At 42.8% G+C, this 17,110-nt stretch overlaps 1 protein-coding gene across 2 annotated transcripts in view; it reads right to left on the reverse strand.

Moving 5' to 3' along the window:
• Positions 1–1,645: 1,645 nt before the first annotated feature.
• Positions 1,646–17,110, reverse strand: part of LOC118388418 (protein kinase C delta type-like) — a 33,843-nt gene continuing 18,378 nt past the window's right edge. For both annotated transcript variants that reach the window (XM_035777484.2, XM_035777485.2), the window contains 16 exons: positions 15,047–15,179; positions 13,930–14,199; positions 11,860–12,028; positions 11,178–11,209; positions 10,903–10,988; positions 9,703–9,832; positions 9,248–9,348; positions 9,042–9,135; positions 8,748–8,872; positions 6,906–7,079; positions 6,532–6,623; positions 6,302–6,364; positions 6,048–6,186; positions 5,319–5,507; positions 4,763–4,891; positions 1,646–4,595 (listed from right to left, as the gene is read on the reverse strand). In XM_035777484.2, coding sequence (XP_035633377.1) covers positions 4,437–4,595; positions 4,763–4,891; positions 5,319–5,507; positions 6,048–6,186; positions 6,302–6,364; positions 6,532–6,623; positions 6,906–7,079; positions 8,748–8,872; positions 9,042–9,135; positions 9,248–9,348; positions 9,703–9,832; positions 10,903–10,988; positions 11,178–11,209; positions 11,860–12,028; positions 13,930–14,199; positions 15,047–15,155 — 2,061 coding nt within the window. In that variant the 5' untranslated portion in view covers positions 15,156–15,179 and the 3' untranslated portion in view covers positions 1,646–4,436. The remainder of the gene's footprint in view (positions 4,596–4,762; positions 4,892–5,318; positions 5,508–6,047; positions 6,187–6,301; positions 6,365–6,531; positions 6,624–6,905; positions 7,080–8,747; positions 8,873–9,041; positions 9,136–9,247; positions 9,349–9,702; positions 9,833–10,902; positions 10,989–11,177; positions 11,210–11,859; positions 12,029–13,929; positions 14,200–15,046; positions 15,180–17,110) is intronic.

Here is a 17,110-nt window from a genome sequence, read left to right on the forward strand (position 1 = left end):
CACTGCGCATGTTCTGCCGCCTATATCCACATTCTAAACCCGGGTAGATAATATTGTCGGCTTTGACAATGAAAAAATGACTAACATCTTCAAACAATACAAATTGACATCTCCAAAACCAGTATTAACAGACGCAAAGAAAATGTAATTTATTTTTTTATTTTTTTATTCAGAAATAGCCTATTTCAGAGGAGGCAAATAATATTAATATTCTTTAACGTTGATTGAGACAGAAGCTTTAGCCTACGTTTGGCTAATTTCCCCATGGATTCAACACTTTGTTTAATCGTTGAACTAGAATATGGATCGCATGTATAACCGACTCACTTTGTTGAATGGCATTTTTTTTTCATATAAAAAAACTGAAGGTGATATTGACTTTTGCCTGGAGAAATAAACGCATCGAGTTGCTTACATTTGCCTCATTGTTCCGCACAGAAATACATATACAGATGAGGAAACTGAAGGATATAATGGAATAACATAGCAGGCTTTTTTTCCACAATCAGAAAATCTAAGATTTCACGGGGGGGTGTCGGGGACTGTGTGATAATAAGGTGTTTGTGAAATGTTTGGGTGTGGAGCTTTTAGAGATATGCTTTCATAGCAATATGCTTCCAATTTCACGGCGAACCAAATGTGTTTCTCGTTTTGACTAGGCTATATTAAAAGGAGCTCCGTTTGATAAAGGCATGTTCTCACGACGACGATGTAGACTAGGCTAAAGCTGAATTAATCCCCACAAAAGACCAATGCATTTGGTAGATGAATAGAAAACATTTCTGAGATTTCCGTTGCACAATCGTTGCGAAAGGAAATGGTATAACTACAATTCAATAAATGTGGCATAAGGAGAATTCATTCAATATTCTTGAATGAATGGCACGAATGGCTTGAACATTAAAACAATTTCTAGCCTAACTTCTTTCCAATTCTACAACGTCGATTTGATCTTTCTTTAAAAATAAATGTGGTCTAACTACATACATGATAATAACCTATGAAATAAAGGAGTATAGTGTAATTTTGAAACATAATATGGGCCTATGTAACTTTATGTTGTTGAAAAAAACGAGTTCATGATAAAGTCTCAGATTTCACTAGTGTCCGAGATGCATAGGATGGAATAACATGCAGTCCTATGCTTATAAATGCCTTACGGCTAGTCTTAATTCAGGTATGCAAACTTCATGAGCAAGTCAGCCTCAGAAGGCTTGTAAATGTTGTCCGACGTCGTAATGATGCAACTTTTCAAACGTGAGCCTATATTGTGATGCCAGAGAGAGAGAGAGAGAGAGAGAGCGGACTCGGAGGACACTCCCGGTGCGCACTGAATGAATGTCGTCGGCCTTGGAGGCTCCGACACAATGAAGAGATGAATAGTAATTGTAGCACCTGGCCGCTAGATGGCAGGGTAGCCAAAGTCCTATTGCAGCCAGTTAATAGGCCACCCGCCTGTGAAAGTGCATCTGAGGAGTGAAATTGTGAAAACAAATGGGTCAAAAAGTGCCTACATGTTTGCAAAATGGGAAAACATCATGCCAGGGAATAAAAACTAAACTAACCACTAACTAAGCCTACAAGGAGAATAGAAGGAAAAATAATTTATCAGTAGCCTATAATATTGATATTTTCTGGACAACAATTTAGAGTTAAATATCTGTTTATTTATAATCAGATGTAAAATATGAAGACAGTAAAAAAAGTATATCCTTACATCACCAAATATTGTAACTATTTAGGGCAATATACAGTGCCTTCAGAAAGCATTTATACCCCTTGACTTATTCCACATTTTTGTCTTTCAGCCTGAATTGAAAATAGATTAAATATTTTTTTCTCATCTATCTACACACAACACAAAATGACAAAGTGAAAATATGTTTTTTAGAAATGTTTTCAAATGGATTGAAAATTAAGTACAAAAATGTTCATAAGTATTCACACCCCAGAGTCAATACTTTGTAGAATAACCTTTGGCAGCGATTACAGCGGAGTCTTTTTCTGGGTAAGTCTCTATGAACATGCCACACCTGGACTGTACAACATTTGCCCATTATTCCTATTAAAAATTCTTCAAGCTGTTTCAAATTGGTTGTGGATCATTGCTAGACAACAATTTTCAGGTTTTGCCATAGATTCTGCCATAGATTTAAGTCAAAACTGTAACTTGGCCACTCCGGAACATTCACTGTCTTCTTGGTAAGCAACCAGTGTCGATGTGGTCTTATGTTTTAGGTTGTCCTGTTTTAGGTTGTCCTGCTGAAAGGTGAATTTATCTTCCAGAGTCTGGTGGAAAGCTGACTGATCCAGGTTTTCCTCTAGGATTTAGCCTGTGCTTAGCGCCATTCCATTTCTATTTTATCCTGAAAAACTCCCCAGTCCTTAACTATTAAACATATACCCATAAGATGATGCAGCCACCACTATGCTTGAAAATATGGAGAGTGTTACTCAGAAATGTTTTGTATTAGATTTGCCCCAAACAAAAACGTTGTATTCAGGACAAGAAGTTAATTGCTTTGCCATGTTTTTTTATTCTGTACAGGCTTCCATCTTTCCCTTTGTGTATTAGGTAAGTATTGTGGAGTAACTATAATGTTGTTGATCCATCCTCAGTTTTCTCCTATCACATCCATTAAACTCTGTAACTGTTTTAAAGTCGCCATTGGCCCCTGAGTGGTTTCCTTTCTGTCTGGCAACGGAGTTAGGAAAGATGCCTTTATCTTTGTAGTGACTGGGTGTATTGATACACCATCCAAAGTGTAATAACTTTACCATCCAAAGTGTAATAACTTTACCATGCTCAAAGGAATATTCAGTGTCTTTCAATTTTTTTTTTTTACCCATTATGAATAGGTTCCCTTCTTTACAAGGCATTGGAAAACCTCCCTGGTCCTTGAGGTTGAATCTGGGTTTGAAATTCACTGCTTCACTGAAGGCCCTTACAGATAACTGTATGTGTGGGGTACAAAGATGGTATTTTTTCTATGACTGTGTTAAAAACACTATTATTGCACACAAAGTGAGTCCATGCAACTTGGGACTTGAAAAGCACATTTTTACTCCTGAAATGATTTCAGCTTGCCATAAGAAAAAGGTTAGGTTGAATACTTATTGACTCAAGACATGAGCTTTTCATTTTGAATTAATCTGTAAAAATGTTTTTTTTTTTAACAATTCCACTTTGACATAATGGGTTATTGTTTTTGTAGGCCAGTGACCAAAAATCTAAATGTAATACATTTTAAATTCAGGCTGTAATACCAATATGTGGAAAAAGTCAAGGGGTGTGAATACTTTCCGAAGGCAATGCACATATCATTTTAATTTAACGTACAGCATATTATTATTTGCTTTTTAAAATACCTACATTCAAGTAACACAAGACCCAATTTATCCATCCTTTTTTCTAAAGGAATCCCCCCCAACACACACCCATAACCTTCAATACGAATGTCTGCAGAGTACCATTACATTGACTCCTTCCAGTATGATGTCCCACTCCATTTCACACTACTGTAACGCAGATCTGAATCAGAGTAGCTGTGGTTTGATCAGAGTAGCTCTGGTTTGTTCCGGAGAGTGGGGAAGCTGCAGTACCATTTTAAAATCCTTAGTTTTATATCATGTGGATGGGCAGACAAAGGTGAGACTATCCATGCCTGTATAAATCTGTGCATCCTCTACTTTACTCCTCCTCTGTTTATTACCCTTTCAATTTAATTAAGTGTACCTTTCACAGGGTACTGAATTTGCACCTGAAAAAGTAAACGTTCTTTTCATTATAAAACTTTTAAAATATACTCGAGATTCATGCTGTCACCCCGACATATTCATTCATGCATGCATGCCCACACTTTTATATTGCTATCCTTGTGGGGGCCAAAAACTTGATTGCCATCCAAAATCTTATTTTCCCTAACCCATAAATTTAACCTTAACCCCAAACTATACCTAACCGTAACCCCTAGCCCCAACCTTAACTATAACCCTAATCCCTAAGTCTAAAATAGCATTTTTCCTTGTGAAGACCAGCAAAATGTCCTCACTTGCCTGCACTTCTGGTACCCACAAGGACAGTAAAAACACACACACAAAACAATGATGTGAATGATGGGACGGGAAAGAGTGACATACAGTAGGCAGAGCACACGGGTGTGTGAGAGAGCCACATTTGACCCCTGACATCCCAGCATGGACAATACTAAACAACTGAACTATGGGGTGTGTGTAAATGAGTGTGTTGATGTATGTTGGGGGATAAAGTACAGTACATGGATTAATTCAAGGTTTGATCCCAAGGAAAAGAAAGACACCATTAATGAAGGAACCACCACAGAGATAAATGCAACACTGGTTTCCCCCTCCTCCCTTTCCTATGCGTTTATAATGGTGCGGTTAAAACAAAGAGATGGGGGAATCTTGTTGTGGCTTCATTTGTCCATAATGTGTTCCATCTTGAGGTTGATGAAAGAGAAGCCTGCAAAGGCTGTCTGGTCCATAGAGTCGATTAGGTTCTTGTCCGTGTGGGAGAGGCGGGGCTTCTCACTCAGGAACTCCCGGTCAAAGTTGTTGCAGTCATTGGGGCCTTTCTGTGATTGGCAGAGAAGGGCTGTCAGTTCAACAAGAGACCAATGACACCATTCACAATACAACACCAAATAAACAATTAATATGGTGTAAAAAAATCTGAAAAGAGCATTAGTGTGGGAGTTTCACTAGCCACAGTTCCATTATAAGCCAGAGATCCAGATCGTACCACTTTAGGTTTGAAGGGGGGGTCCACCTCTCTCTTCTCCAGGGCAGGCCAGTTGAGGGTCTTGAAGAAGGAGTGGCCGCGGATGTTGTCCACCACACCTAGCCTGCGACTGGGGTCTCTTTCAAACAGCTAGGGATGGGGAACAGAGACACACAACAGCATTGGGACAAGCATCCAGCTTGGATTTAAGGTGTGTGTTTTTGTGCCTGCATGTGTGTAGATGGGCAGGGTTGAGAGAGATATAATAGCAAGGGAAAAAAGGGTGCGGAAACATTGCTTCCATACGTAAGGGAACATAACATTTTAATCACAGGCAACATTGTGTAATTCCAATGCCTGCCTATCTCTAAGTCTAGGTGTGGCTGTGTATGAATGTCTGTGTGCAAACGCTAGTGTTGATGAAAGTCAGGTGAAATTGCAAGACTGATTGCATTGTTTACTAGTGGACACCAATCTGCCACCCACTGTCACAGACTTACAGGGACACAACGTTGTGAAAAGGAGGTCAAGGTTGTGTGGGGAATTAGTGAGAGAAGAGAATGAGCAGCAGCTGCACCTTCTCCAATAGGTCCTTAGCCTCCTTGGTGATCCAGCGAGGGTAGTGAGGCACGTCCATCCTGATGGACTCAAACAGCTCATCCTCGTCATCACCCTGGAACGGCGACTGGCCAATCAGCATCTCATACACCAGTACCCCAAACGACCACCAGTCCACGGAGAAGGTGTACTTCTGTCCCAGCAGGATCTGAGGATGGACAGATATAGTTAGATAAGTTTGTTATATCTGGAGTACTTCTCCTGTCCTATTCGGTGTCCTGTGTGAATTTAAGTGTGCTCTCTCTAATTCGCTCTTTCTCTCTCTCTCGGAGGACCTGAGCCCTAGGACCATGCCTCAGGACTACCTGACATGATGACTCCTTGCTGTCCCCAGTCCACCTGGCCGTGCTGCTGCTCCAGTTTCAACTGTTCTGCCTTATTATTATTGGGCCATGCTGGTCATTTATGAACATTTGAACATCTTGGCCATGTTCTGAGGCGGCAGGGTAGCCTAGTGGTTAGAGAGTTGGACTAGTAACCGAAAGGTTGCAAGTTGAAATACCGAGCTGACAAGGTACAAATCTGTCGTTCTGCACCTGAACAGGGAGTTAACCCACTGTTCCTAGGCCGTCATTGAAAATAAGAATGTGTTCTTAACTGACTTGCCTAGTTAAATAAAAGGTAAAAAAATAAAAAAATAAAAACAGAATCCTACAATACCATATCCTGCACAGACACAGTCACACACCTCTGGTGCGATGTAGTCTGGCGTCCCACAGAAAGTAGTGGCCCGATTCTCTCCAAACACGTTCTCCTTGCACATCCCAAAGTCAGCGATCTTAATGTGGCCGTCTCTGTCCAGCATCACATTGTCCAGCTTCAGGTCCCTGTAGCAGGGAAGGGTTGGGAGGGGAGGGTCCATCTACTAAGCGCTAGTACAGGGATTAATAAGGGAAATCAAGTGCAAGGCCAGACGAGACCATTAAAGTTCATTGATCTCACCTGTAAATTATTCCTTTTGAGTGGAGAAACTGCAGTCCAATTATGATCTCGGCTGAGTAGAACCTGGGGGAGAAGAGTGGTAGAGGGCAAATAACTTCTGGGTGCATCATCCCTACGAAATGCCTACAGTCGGCCCTTAACCGGCTATGAAACTGTCGTGGGTGAGTTCTAAGTAAATAGCTACTGCGCGTCTGGTGGATAGTGAGTTAACACTGTAGTCTGTCACTTACGTGGCTCTGTAGAGGTCAAAGCGACCCTTATCCTGTATGTGGAACATCAGGTCTCCTCCATTCAGGTACTCCATCACGAAAAACAGGTGTTCCTGGTAACACACACACACACACACACACACACACACACACACACACACACACACACACACACACACACACACACACACACACACACACACACACACACACACACACACACACACACACACACACACCTATCAGTTAAACTACTGTCTAAACACCCAAGTCGAGTGACACACATCAGTCTGATGAACAATTGTTCCTGGAGTGCTGTGTGTGTTTGGAGGTAGTGATGGATGACGGTAAATCCTAATGAAAGATAAAGCTTTGGAGAGGGGTAGAGGTCTCACCCTGGTCTGGAAGGTGGAGTAGAGGTGTGTGAGGAAGGGGTTGTCCCAGGCCAGGGCCAGGACTCTCTTCTCCACCATGGTACACTCCACATCATCATCCATCAGAACCACATCTTTCTTCAGGGCCTTCACAGCAAAGTACTGTCCTCGCCCCCTCAGCTCAGCCAGCAGGACCTGGAGCGCCACACAGGAGAGGTGATACAACACAGCCGAATACTCATGTTGAACATACTAAACTATCAGACCAGAGCAGGCCATTTTGTTAGGTTACAGCCTTATTTTAAAATGGATTCATTTGTCCCCCCCCCGCCCCTCCATCAATCTACACACATCTCACAATGAATTGAGATGTATTGGCTATTTAATTAAACATTAAAAATGAAATAACACATTTATATAAGTATTCAGACCCTTTACTCAGTACTTTGTTGAATCACCTTCAGCAGCGATTACAGCCTCAAGTCTTCTTGGGTATGACACTACAAACTTGACATGGGAGTTTCTCCCATTCTTCTCTGCAGATACTCTCAAGCTCTGTCAGGATGGATGGGGAGTGTTGAGGCACAGCTATTTTCATGTTTCTCCAGAGACGTTCGATGGGGTTCAAGTCCAGGCTGTGGCTGGGCCACTCAAGAACATTCAGAGACTTGTTCCAAAGCCACTCCTGCATTAGTCTTGGCTGTGTGCTTCGGGTCGTTGTCCTGTTGGAAGGTGAACCTTCGCCCCAGTCTGAGGTTCTGCACGCTCTGGAGCAGATTTTCATCAAAGATCTCTCTGTACTTTGCCCCGTTCATCTTTCCCTCGATCCTGACTAGTCTCCCAGTAACTGCAGCTGAAAATAATTCCCACAAAATGATGCTGCCACACTATGCTTCACCGTAGGGATGGTGCCAGGTTTCCTCCAGGCGTGATGCTTGGCATTCAAGGCAAATAGTTTCATCAGACCAGAGAATCTTGTTTCTCATTGTCAGAGTCTTTAGGTGCCTTTTGGCAAAATCCAAGCGGGCTGTCATGTGCTTTTTACTGAGGAGTGGCTTCCGTCTGGCCACTCTACCATAAAGGCCTGATTGGTAGAGTGCTGCAGAGATCGTTGTCCTTCTGGAAGGTTCTCCCATCTCTACAGAGGAACTCTGAAGCTTTTTCAGAGTGAGCATCGTTTTATTTGGTCTTCTCCCTGACCAAGGCCCTTCTCCCCAGATTGCTCAGTTTGGCCGGGAGGCCAGCTCTAAGAAGAGTCTTGGTGGTTCCAAACTTCTTCCATTTAAGAATGATGGAGGCCACTGTGTTCTTGCGGACCTTCAAATGCTGCAGAAACGTTTTGGTACCCTTCCCCAGATCTGTGCCTCGACACAATCCTGTCTCAAAGCTCTACAGACAATTCCTTCAGCCTCATGGCTTGGTTTTTGGTGGACTCCAATCAAGTTGTAGAAACATCAAGGATGATCAATGAAAACAGGACGCACCTGAGCTCAATTTCGAGGCTCATAGCAAAGCATCTGAATACTTATGTAAATAAGGTTATGGGGTATTTTGTATAGATTGATGAGAAAATGTTCTTATGGAAACCATTTTAGAATAAGGTTGTAATGTAACAAAATGTGGAAAAAGTCAAAGGGTCTGAATAGTTTCCGGATGCACTGTAGCTACTCCAACAACAGATAATAACATGGGTCACATACTAACTAAACCACTACAGTAAGTTGGCTCTCAGCAGTTGAAGAGTGCCCTGGAACCTTTTAGACAAAGCAGTGCTAGCAAGTGATGTGTTTGAAGGCCATTGAGTCTGTGTGCATGGGTGTCAGTGGCATGAGCATGAGGAATGTAGCAGTGGTTGTACTGTACCTTGCCAAAGCTGCCCTTGCCCAGCACCTTGTGGAACACAAAGCTGTCAATGGTGAGGCGGGTCTTGGGGGTGATGCTGGCTGGGGCAGGGCCCTTACCTCCCTCCCACAGCTTCTCATAGCCTTCTGTTGAACACACACGCACAAAGAGACGGGCATAATGTCAATAGATGCATACACACGTAAAGACCCACAAAAAACGAAAGAGAACCAAAGACCTACATTGTTAAGGACTAAAATATTGTTTACTGCAGAATAACATTTGCTCTCAACTGCAGCAGTGACAGCTGCTTACCACTAGGGTCCGCTCCTGGGCTTTTGTTGAAGTCCTGGTAGATTCCAATGTCCGTTGACTCAGAGTTGTTGGATTCAGACCGTCTTGTGGATTTCTGAAGAGGTATAATGCTATTACAATAGGGTTATGAATGTGCATTCATGGCTCCATAAAATACATTAGTATGTTTGAATGTGGGCATGACCAGGTGTCTCTGTCTTTCTCACTTGGCTAACTTGGTTGAGGGCCTCAGCCAGGAGTTTCTGGTTGATTCCACAGAGATTTCCCACTTTCTTCTCACATTTGTGATGGGAGTTCATGCCACAGTCTAACAGGAGAGAAGAGAGAAGAGTAAGACAGTAGCTGGGAGAAAATGAAGGGAAAGATATAAGAGGCAGAGTTAAAATATTGGGTGGATTGAAGATTGTTCTCTATCAAACACCATTGCAAATACATTTGTTTTCCCGTTTGTACTTTAACTCTTTGCTCATTGTAACAACACTGTATATATACATATGACATTTGAAATGTCTTTATTCTTTTGGAACTTTTGTGAGTGTAATGTTAACTGTAAATGTTTTATTATCTATTTGACTTGCTTTGGCAATGTATGTTTCCAGAAAGCACCTTATATTGAAATGAGAGAGAGACACAGAGACAGAGATGGAGGCCTCACACCTACCTTCACACTTGAGGCCCTGCTTGACCATTCCCCAGAGCATACTGCCACAGTGGTCACAGAAGGTAGGGCTCATGTAGTTGTGGATCTTAAAGCGATGTGGCATGTCGATCTTAAAACGCTCCTTCTGGAACTGTGGATACACAGAGCTCCCATCATCAATGAGCTTGTCCATAGTACCCAATGGGTGTCTGTGGGGCCTCACAGCCCTTCTGAACCTCCTCATGGTGCCCCACAGGGAGCAAGAGAGAGGGGACAGGGGCACACACCTACACCGATAACTAGTGGACTGACTCCACCCTCTCAGCACTGACTTGCCAACCACTCCAACTGTACTGTTCCCATACAGGCTGCAGACAGGGAACAGGTTCACCTCTAACCCCTGAAGAGAAGGCCTCTCTAACCTAACTGCCACAGGTGCTATAGAGCTGATCCCATTACTGGTAATACTCCAAGTCTTTCTAGTACTCCATGACTACAACACTAGTCAAAAGTGCTCCACTACTGGTAATACTCCAAGTCTTTCTAGTACTCCATGACTACAACACTAGTCAAAAGTGCTCCACTACTGGTAATACTCCAAGTCTTTCTAGTACTCCATGACTACAACACTAGTCAAAAGTGCTCCACTACTGGTAATAACTGTCCCATGCTGAATCCACTGGCACCATACTGGCTACTATGGTCCCGTGCTAGCTAAATTACAGCTGAATAACATGAGAAAAAAGAAGGCACCCGCACACTGCTCTTGATAGTATCACTGCTATTTAATAAGCTTTAAGTATCGGCCTCAGAGCCTTCGTCAGAGTTCAGATGTGCGAGCGCCATTTGAATTTTGAGCTAAATTACAGCTGGAATGAAGCACCACTGTTCAGTTTTAAACACAAGCATATTGATTTGCCTGACACAGTTCTCCTGGTCTCTGATAGCTGTTGATTTGACCTCCCTGAAAGTGTCTCGTCTTGCCTATTGAGGGGTGTAGAATAACGTGGCACAGTTCGCACAGCTGCATGACTCCGATGCGATCAGAGAAAACAATATGGAACAATTAGGACCCTAGTCAAAATATAAAATCAAGGGAATCACTCCATAGAAAACTGATCTTCAAACACCATCTACAGCAGGTTACATGGTGCCAATTGGCCACACAGTATTATATCCAGGTTATTTATGTGTTTTGGGAGGTGAGGTCATGTTGCTCACCATAGTCTCTCTGCTGTTGGCTGCTGTTCCTGTGCACCTCCCAATGATTTTGTCAATACATTTCTTGTGGATGGCGGCGTTGCATTCTGAGACAGAGATTAAGCCACATTAGGAAAAGCTGCTAGTTAAGATATTCACTTATTGATATGAGAAATTTGTGACTATTTTTGGGAGTAAATTATTTCAGAGTGAACGCTTTGGATGTTTCACCCCAAGCACCAAAACAACTTCCATATAGTGAAAGATTTTAACGGCAAGAGGTCAGAGACACTCACGTCTGCACTTGTAGCCTTGCTTGTTGAATCCCCTGTTTGGAAAGAAAAACTGGGTGAAGATTCATACAATAAATGACTCATCTTTGTGCACTTTTCCCAAAAGGCATACTGACAGATAGTAAGAATATCTCAATATAAACTATTGACAATAAACAATGGTAGTTTAACAGAATGAGAGGAGAGACATTCATTCATCTTTTGCACAAACTACACCATCCACACACACGAGGGACATTGGTCATTCCTCAACCTGTCACCATAAGGCACCAATAACAACTTTCTTCTCTGGCAGGAAGGGGGCAGCCCTGCACTGGTAATTGTGCTGACATTGTTGGAACATTGCAGCAACACCCTGTGGGTTTTCCCCAGACAGCGTCTCAGACAGCGACTCACACAGCCCACAGAACAGGCGCTGCCAGCCAGACTGTTATTGTTGGACAGACTGCTCCAGGTATGGGTCAATTAGAGCTGTTAATTGGTCTACTTAGAGACCCCATGGGGGGCTGGTTTTGGGGTAATCAGTCGACTGTCTCTGTACTGTGGTTAACTGCTAAACCAAAGCATAATACCGTTGTGTAGCAAAACGACACACTTGTAAAACAGGTTGAAAGCTCAACGGTCTTTGTCATGGTCAGTATGGTGGTCACGGTGGTGTTTGGATGGGGTGGTCTGAGTCTCTCACCAGACAAACTCCCGGCAGACAGAGCAGAAGGTGGGCTGTCCGAAGAAAGTGGCTGTGAACTCATGGTTCTTGATGAAATGGACCTTGGCCTGTTTCATGGCTCCTCTCCTTCGGGTCAGTGTCATCGCCCCATCTTCCTCTTCACGCCCCTTCACGTTCGACTTAAACACTGCTCGGGACACATAACAATATTACAATTAATTATTTGATGTACTCAATCATATACCATTGTGTCTGCTGTGGGTGATATTATTAGATAGTGTGTTACATTGTGAGCTAAAAATGGTACCTTGGTGAAAATTAAGAGTTTGTAACAATAGAAAATGACTCAAGTGAAACTGAGTCACCCAGTAAAATACTTGAGTAAAAGTCTAAAAGTATTTGATTTTAAATATACTTAAGTAAATGTAATTGTTAAAATACACTTAAGTATCAAAAGTAAGAATCATTTTACATTTCTTATATTAAGCAAACCACACAATTTGTGTTTTTTAAATTTACGGATAGTCAGGGGCACACTCAAACATAATTTACAAACAAAGCATGTGTATTTAGTTAGTGCCAGATCAGAGGCAATATGACCAGAGATGTTCTCTTGATAAGTGTGTGAACTGGACCATTTTCCTGTCCTGCTAAACATTCAAAATGTAACGAGTACATTTGGGTGTCAGAGAAAATGTATGGAGTAAAAAGTACATTATTACAGGAATGCAGTGAAGTAAAATACAAATACACAAAAAAACTACTTAAGTAATACTTAAGTACTTTACACTACTGCAAATCACACAGCAGAGTGAGAGAGAGCGCAATGACTTTAGGTGCACATATGTGACATAAAATATTACATTTTCAGGGGACACGTTTGGCTCGTGAGAGCTACTTTCAGAACTACTGGCTAAAAATGATGCAAAAGTACTGGAGAATCCCTTTAAACATCAAATCATCAAATTGAGGAAGATTAAGGAAAAGTCATCTAAAGAATGAGGTCAGGTCACAATTGTTTGACTTTCAGAGTAAACAGTGAGAATGGCTTTCTGCAAAATGTGGCTGTAGCTGATGCAAATCAGAGACAGAAGAGAAAAGCGAGAAAGTCTGCTACCAAATCTTTTGCTGATCGGGGAGGGCCACTCTGATCTACTTGTCCCCGGCCCACAGAGGGGGGGTCCCAGAGCGATACATCCCACCAACTCATTTTTCAGGGTCGGGCGAGGACACTAAGTACAGCAGATTCAGCTGTTCCCTCTTTCAATTGAGCATGCTAGATATTATGGAGAAACAGTCAGATCACGCAGGAAAGATTAGATGGAGTTTAAGGGAGGTGATACGTGAAAGGTGTTTGTTTTGAATAATCTTGTTGTATGTATTGTATGTTCATGGGAGCCCCCTTGCAAATGAGACCCTGGTTTCACTCAAGAGAGGGAAAGCCCACTTACACAGACAGGAACCATGACAATTCTTGTCATTAGTGAATGGCCTGAGTAAACAATCTTATTTATTCACCATATTTGACACAAGCCAAGGGGACTCGGTCAAAGAAAACAAAGACAAAGAAAATAAAACTGAAATGAGGACTGTGAGAAGACACAAAAGAGGGTGAGGGAAGAGGACACAGCTGGGAAGATGGATTAAAAGACAGGAGACTAATGAGAAAATTGGAGACTAACACATTACCTCCTTGCCATCTCATTCCTTTGACTGGTGTGTATGTTTAGAGAGGAGATGCTCCCACCTGTCAACACTGGACATATGCTTTTCAGGAAAGCTGCAGAGAGAGGGGGGTATGATGGAGGCTGCTCCAGCCTACCCCCTCTCCTACCCTGGGCCTGACTGGGACACTCTAACATACAGATTCCCCCTGGGTCTGGGTCCTATGCCAGCTCCTAGATACACACAATCTTCCTTCCAGGGCCTGTATGGCTGCTAGGCTGAGCGCCATGTGACAAGCTGGCCTGGCAGCCTGGAGGCCACTGTTTACTCTCTATAGCCAGTGTGTTTGAGTGCTGGAGAGTACAGAGAGCGACAGATTTACAATAAATGCTAGATTGAGAGCCTGTTTGTTTGGCTTACTACCTGCTGTGTCTGTGTCCTCCACAAAGAACTGGACGACCATCTGAACCTTCCCAGAAGGCTGCAGGTCTACCCAGAATTCAGCACAGCCGTTGCCCTTCTTACAGCGCTCAGCCAGTACGGACACGCCCACCGTGGCCTCGGCCAATGGCTCCTCTGCGGTCTTCATCAGAACCACTTGGAGGACACGGCCCTCGTAGATGTGGGCATCGAAAGTGGACTTCCAGGCAGGGTACATAGTGGGTTTCCTCTGGACTAGGGTCTTCCCCCGCTCTGGAGAGAGAGAGAAAGAGGTTACACCACCACAGCTTACACATGTGCATGACAAAGTGTGTTTGTATATGTGTGAAAGGGAGGGAGAGAGAAAAGAGAGTGTGTATGTATGTATGTGTATGTATGTATGTATGTATGTACACACACACACACACACACACACACACACACACACACACACACACACATGTACACACACACACACACACACACACACACACACACACACACACACACACACACACCCCAAAAACACTGTGTGTGTATCTGTGTGTAAACTATTTACATTTTTGACAACTTTTACTTCACTACATTCCTAAAGAAAATAATGTAATGTACTTTTACTTCCTTACATTTTCCCTGACACCCAAAGGTATGTTTATGCTTTATGCTTCCTGCTTTGCAGGACAGGAAAATTGTCCAATTCACACACTTATCAAGAGAACATCACTGGTCATCCCTACTGCCTCTGATCTGGCGGACTCACTAAACACACATGCTTTGTTTGTAAATGATGTCTGAGTGTTGGAGTGTGCCCCTGGCTATCCGTAAATGTAGAAAAACAAGAAAATTGTATCTTTTGGTTTGCTTAATATAAGGAATTTGAAATCATTTACACTTTAATTTCTAATACTTAAGTATCTTTTAGCAATAACATTTACTTTTGATACTTGAGTATATTTAAAACCAAATACTTTTAGACTTTTACTCAAGTAGTACTTTAGTTGGTGGCTTTCACATTTACTTGAGTCATTTTCTATTAAGGTATCTTTACTTTTACTCAAGTATGACAATTGGGTACTTTTTCCCCACCACTGAGTAGTACCCAATGGGTAATGCTACTGACCAGTGCTGAGGGACTCCTTCATCTTAATTGCACAGAAGGGAGCGTCAGTCAGGGGTGGCAAGACGCCCACATCAAACGCATTAAAGGCGATGCGTAAGAAGGGAGACATGGTGACCACTCATCCAGCAGTCTCCTGTTAAACATAGACACAGTCAGGATTAGAATTATGAAATACAGACATAAATTCACACAGCACACTCTTACACAGCACACTCTTACACAACACATATCCTGAAAACAAGAAGTAGACACAGCTGTGGGCAGCGATTGCCAAAGAGACAGGAAATACAGAGGAAGTGGAAGCTACCCACTGTCACGCGCCGCGCTAATGCTGAAATAAAGCCCTTCATTAAAACATCACAGAGGGAAGAGAGACTGTTGTGAAAGACTCCGAAGAAAATCCCTCTCCTGTTCCGCAAACTGTGTGAGAGTGAGAGCAAAACAAGCCAGTGAGAGAAAAATGAGAAAATCAGACAGAAATCAATGGGATCAGATTCACATGACATATTAATTCCCTGAGAGGGAGTGTTCTAAATCTGGTGCGCTGGCATTTCCTTCCCCTCCACTAATAGTGTCCATCCACCCTGCTCCTTCACATGCGTTTGATTTTCTGGCTGATATAGACAGACACGGATCAGGCCATTGAGATGCAGTCCTAGGGGTCCTTCCCTGGGTAATGAGGCCAACCAGATCCCTACTCCTGCAAGAGCCTTCCATATCTGACCCAAAAAGGTTGAGGTGGGTTTTTGCTGATATAGTGATATAGAACCCCTACCGGAGGAGAGACCAGGAGCATCATAGAGGAGAGGAAACAACACTGTGATGAGGTCTGTGAGCTCTCAGAACTGAGTGTTAGCACAGCTGACTGGATATGCAGCAGAGGACCATGGCACGCTTTTTGTGACCTTGACACGAACCACAAAAGGCCTGACAATGTTGCTCATATGCCCCCAAAGCTACACTAACTACTAATTGTGCCCTGCGATAAAATCAGGGAGGGGACTGTGGATCTGTTTCCGACCATTAGTAGGTTGGTCACATGCGATATCTCAGACAGCACTGGCACAATTTTAGAATTACAATAGTTTGGGGGTGCTTATATATTTGTCCTGTTACACACAAGTGTTTTTTTGCATATCCCAACTCACCCTGAGGCAACCGCAGGGAGTGGAGTCATGGTCAGGGGTCACCATTGTACAGCGCCCCTGGAGCAATTTGCCTTGCCCAAGAGCACAGCAACAGATTATTTTCACTTTGTCAGCTCTAGTATTGAAACCAGCAACATTTCAGTTACTGGCCCAACGCTCTAACCGAGGCTACCTGCTGGTCAGAATTTGACAAAACTTGGGTGAACGATGAGTCTTGCCATAGAGATCCGGCATTTACAACATTACAATGATTGGCTCAAGACGGGAGCTATAGTAATCTCGATTGGCCCAACGGGGGGGAGACATGCCTTGTTTTAATATGACAGGCTGAACACCTTCAAAGGATCCATAACTTTAGCTGAATTAATGTGAACTGGTAAGTCCAGTAAGACTGCTCACTCAGCTTACTGCTCCCAACAATTTCAAAATGTGACAGCCGTCCTCTTCAGTTGCTTTTTAAAGAATTTCATGTAGTTTCTGGGATTATGACACCTCTTGTTCTTCCACTAGATTTTGTGGAATCCATGTCTTGCATAATGCAACAGGACCAATGGACAGTATCAGAAAGGCTTATTCAGAACAAACAATTAGAGGAGCAGAGCTACAAATGGTATGAGTTAGCATGCCAAAGAGGGAGGCAGAATTAGCCTGCATCATAATCCCCCAAGCAGCCATGAAATCCCACAGAATTCCTTCAAGAATTTCCACACAGTGGTTTTCTTATGAGCTTTGTGTCATAACTACCCTACTTTCCTCTTTTGAGTCTTTGTGAGCATAATCATGTGGATTAACAAACAGTATTTTCAGAGAAGTACTACTCCCTTGTAACCCAACTAAGGATACATCTCATGACTCAAGCCACTTGGCTGTCCTGTGGCTGTTCATATCAAAGCTCTATAGTGTTACAACAGTGTAG

The sequence above is a fragment of the Oncorhynchus keta genome, chromosome 10 (genome assembly GCF_023373465.1).
Source record: "Oncorhynchus keta strain PuntledgeMale-10-30-2019 chromosome 10, Oket_V2, whole genome shotgun sequence".
NCBI classification, from domain to species: Eukaryota; Metazoa; Chordata; class Actinopteri; order Salmoniformes; family Salmonidae; genus Oncorhynchus; species Oncorhynchus keta.